At 37.2% G+C, this 1,818-nt stretch overlaps 1 protein-coding gene across 1 annotated transcript; it reads right to left on the minus strand.

Moving 5' to 3' along the window:
- LOC132270526 (uncharacterized) lies at positions 1 to 1,023 on the minus strand. Its single transcript, XM_059771702.1, has 2 exons — positions 844 to 1,023; positions 1 to 783 (listed from the first exon to the last, which is right to left on the minus strand). Exons 1-2 carry the CDS (start codon positions 1,021 to 1,023, stop codon positions 166 to 168), a joined length of 798 nt encoding a protein of 265 aa, XP_059627685.1. The 3' UTR covers positions 1 to 165.
- Between the last annotated feature and the right edge of the window lie 795 nt (positions 1,024 to 1,818).

Raw genomic sequence — 1,818 nt, forward strand, 5'->3', positions numbered from 1 at the left:
TGTAGCACTGAAAATTTTGGACAGGTATATTGATTTATAATTTTTTTTAAAAAGGACAATATATACAAGTATATTGATTTTGATGTAAAAATATGAACAGCTAGCTACTCAGCAGGCCTTTTTCAGAGGAGAAACTTTGGATCCCACTATATCATATTCTCTTGGCTAGTGGTTGAGAATGTTGAGGAGGGAAACTCTAGTTTTGATTAAATGCCTGAACAAGGACTCAATTCCTTCTTCAAGATCTTGAATGCTCGACTCCAACTTCCCAAGTTGGATATTCATGTTCTCAAAGTGAATAGATTTTCTTGTCTTGTGAGCCATGAGAGAATGCAAAGCAGCATCAACCTTCTCAAACATATTTGCATCTGTTTCTTCGTCTTCACATGCTATTCTTTTCTGCTGCATCAGTTTGGACACTAAGAACCAGCTTCTCGACCTTGATTCCACCTTTGTCCCCATAATATAGGACAACAAGGACTCAAGCACCACAACAGTGACTGCTTCAACCTCTTTTAACATGCTAACAGTGGCCACATGGTCTTTGTCCATGGCTACTAGGGAAGCATGTTTATTTTTTATACTCTTCAAGTCCTTTAGTGACTTTTGGATCACCTTCTTTCTATTGGCCAAGCATCCTCCAAAGCGATTGGCGTCTCTTCTTCTGCGCAGGACTGAAAGAAGTTCTGGTACATTCTCCTTTGTCTGCGACAGGACATCTCTAACAGTGCCAAAGACATCCAAGAGCCTGAGAAATCCATCCAAAGCCTCATCAACCCATTTCTAGTGGCGCTCCTGGGCAAAGACTTGAGGAACGTGTGGCAATAGAAACAAATCGTGTACGGACTCGTACAAATCTTCAAGGCCACTTAGCCTTTTTCTTATTGATGATGATGATGAGGAAGAGGTAGCTTCAGAAGATCTAACTCTACATAAATGCTCATCAAACTGAGGGACGAATAGATGAGATCGAGAGGGTAAGCTGACAGAGCGAGCCTGGAAATGGCTATTTGATGAATCCATTTTTCTCTCTTATTTCTTGTATTTGGAGGCAGTGGAATTATAGTCTTGCAAATTGTGATCTTTCATTTTGCAATTGTTGAATATATATCTTTTATTTTATTTTTTATTTTTGGAAGTTAAAATAATTACGCAAAAACCGTACCTCCACCTAGGTTCGAACTCCTAACTTTTTCTTTGGGGTGAAGGACACATAAAGAATCTTATCCACTTCATAGCTGATAGAGAAAGCATGAAAAAGAAACTATAGTTTTTTTTGGTACACATGATGCAGGTGTGCATTTATCATGTTAATGGTAGTAAATTGTCTTAGTGGTGGGTGGGGGATGTAAGTGGTAGTTGTCTTAGGGGGGGACTAAGTGATGGTGAAAGTTATGTTCTTCCAAAATTATTGAGTTCTATGTGTTTCTAGTGCACTTATTTCTAACATACACAACTCGTGCACGCACTCAATGCACATTGACAAAAACAAAACAGAAGAGGCACTGACATTTTTTTTTAAAGAATAAACAAACTATTGATTTCACTCCTGCACTTGCATATACATATACATATACATATAGATACTTGTAAAATATTTCTTGCTACTAAATGTTATTTTGGAGCTGGTGCGACGGAAACAACGGATAAATAACACCAATAATAGCATTTAGATTCAAATAAAGCCATTTGACAAATAGGCACGGACCCAACATAGGACTAGTGGGAGCAGATGCTCCCACTGAATTTTATATATTTTTATTTTATACCTTATTTTTTTTTAGAATTTATGAAGATATCCCACTAAAATTACAATTT

This window comes from Cornus florida, unplaced genomic scaffold (genome assembly GCF_030987335.1).
Source record: "Cornus florida cultivar Cherokee Brave unplaced genomic scaffold, ASM3098733v1 CherokeeBrave_3.0.0_Hap2_Chr08, whole genome shotgun sequence".
Lineage (NCBI taxonomy): Eukaryota > Viridiplantae > Streptophyta > Magnoliopsida > Cornales > Cornaceae > Cornus > Cornus florida.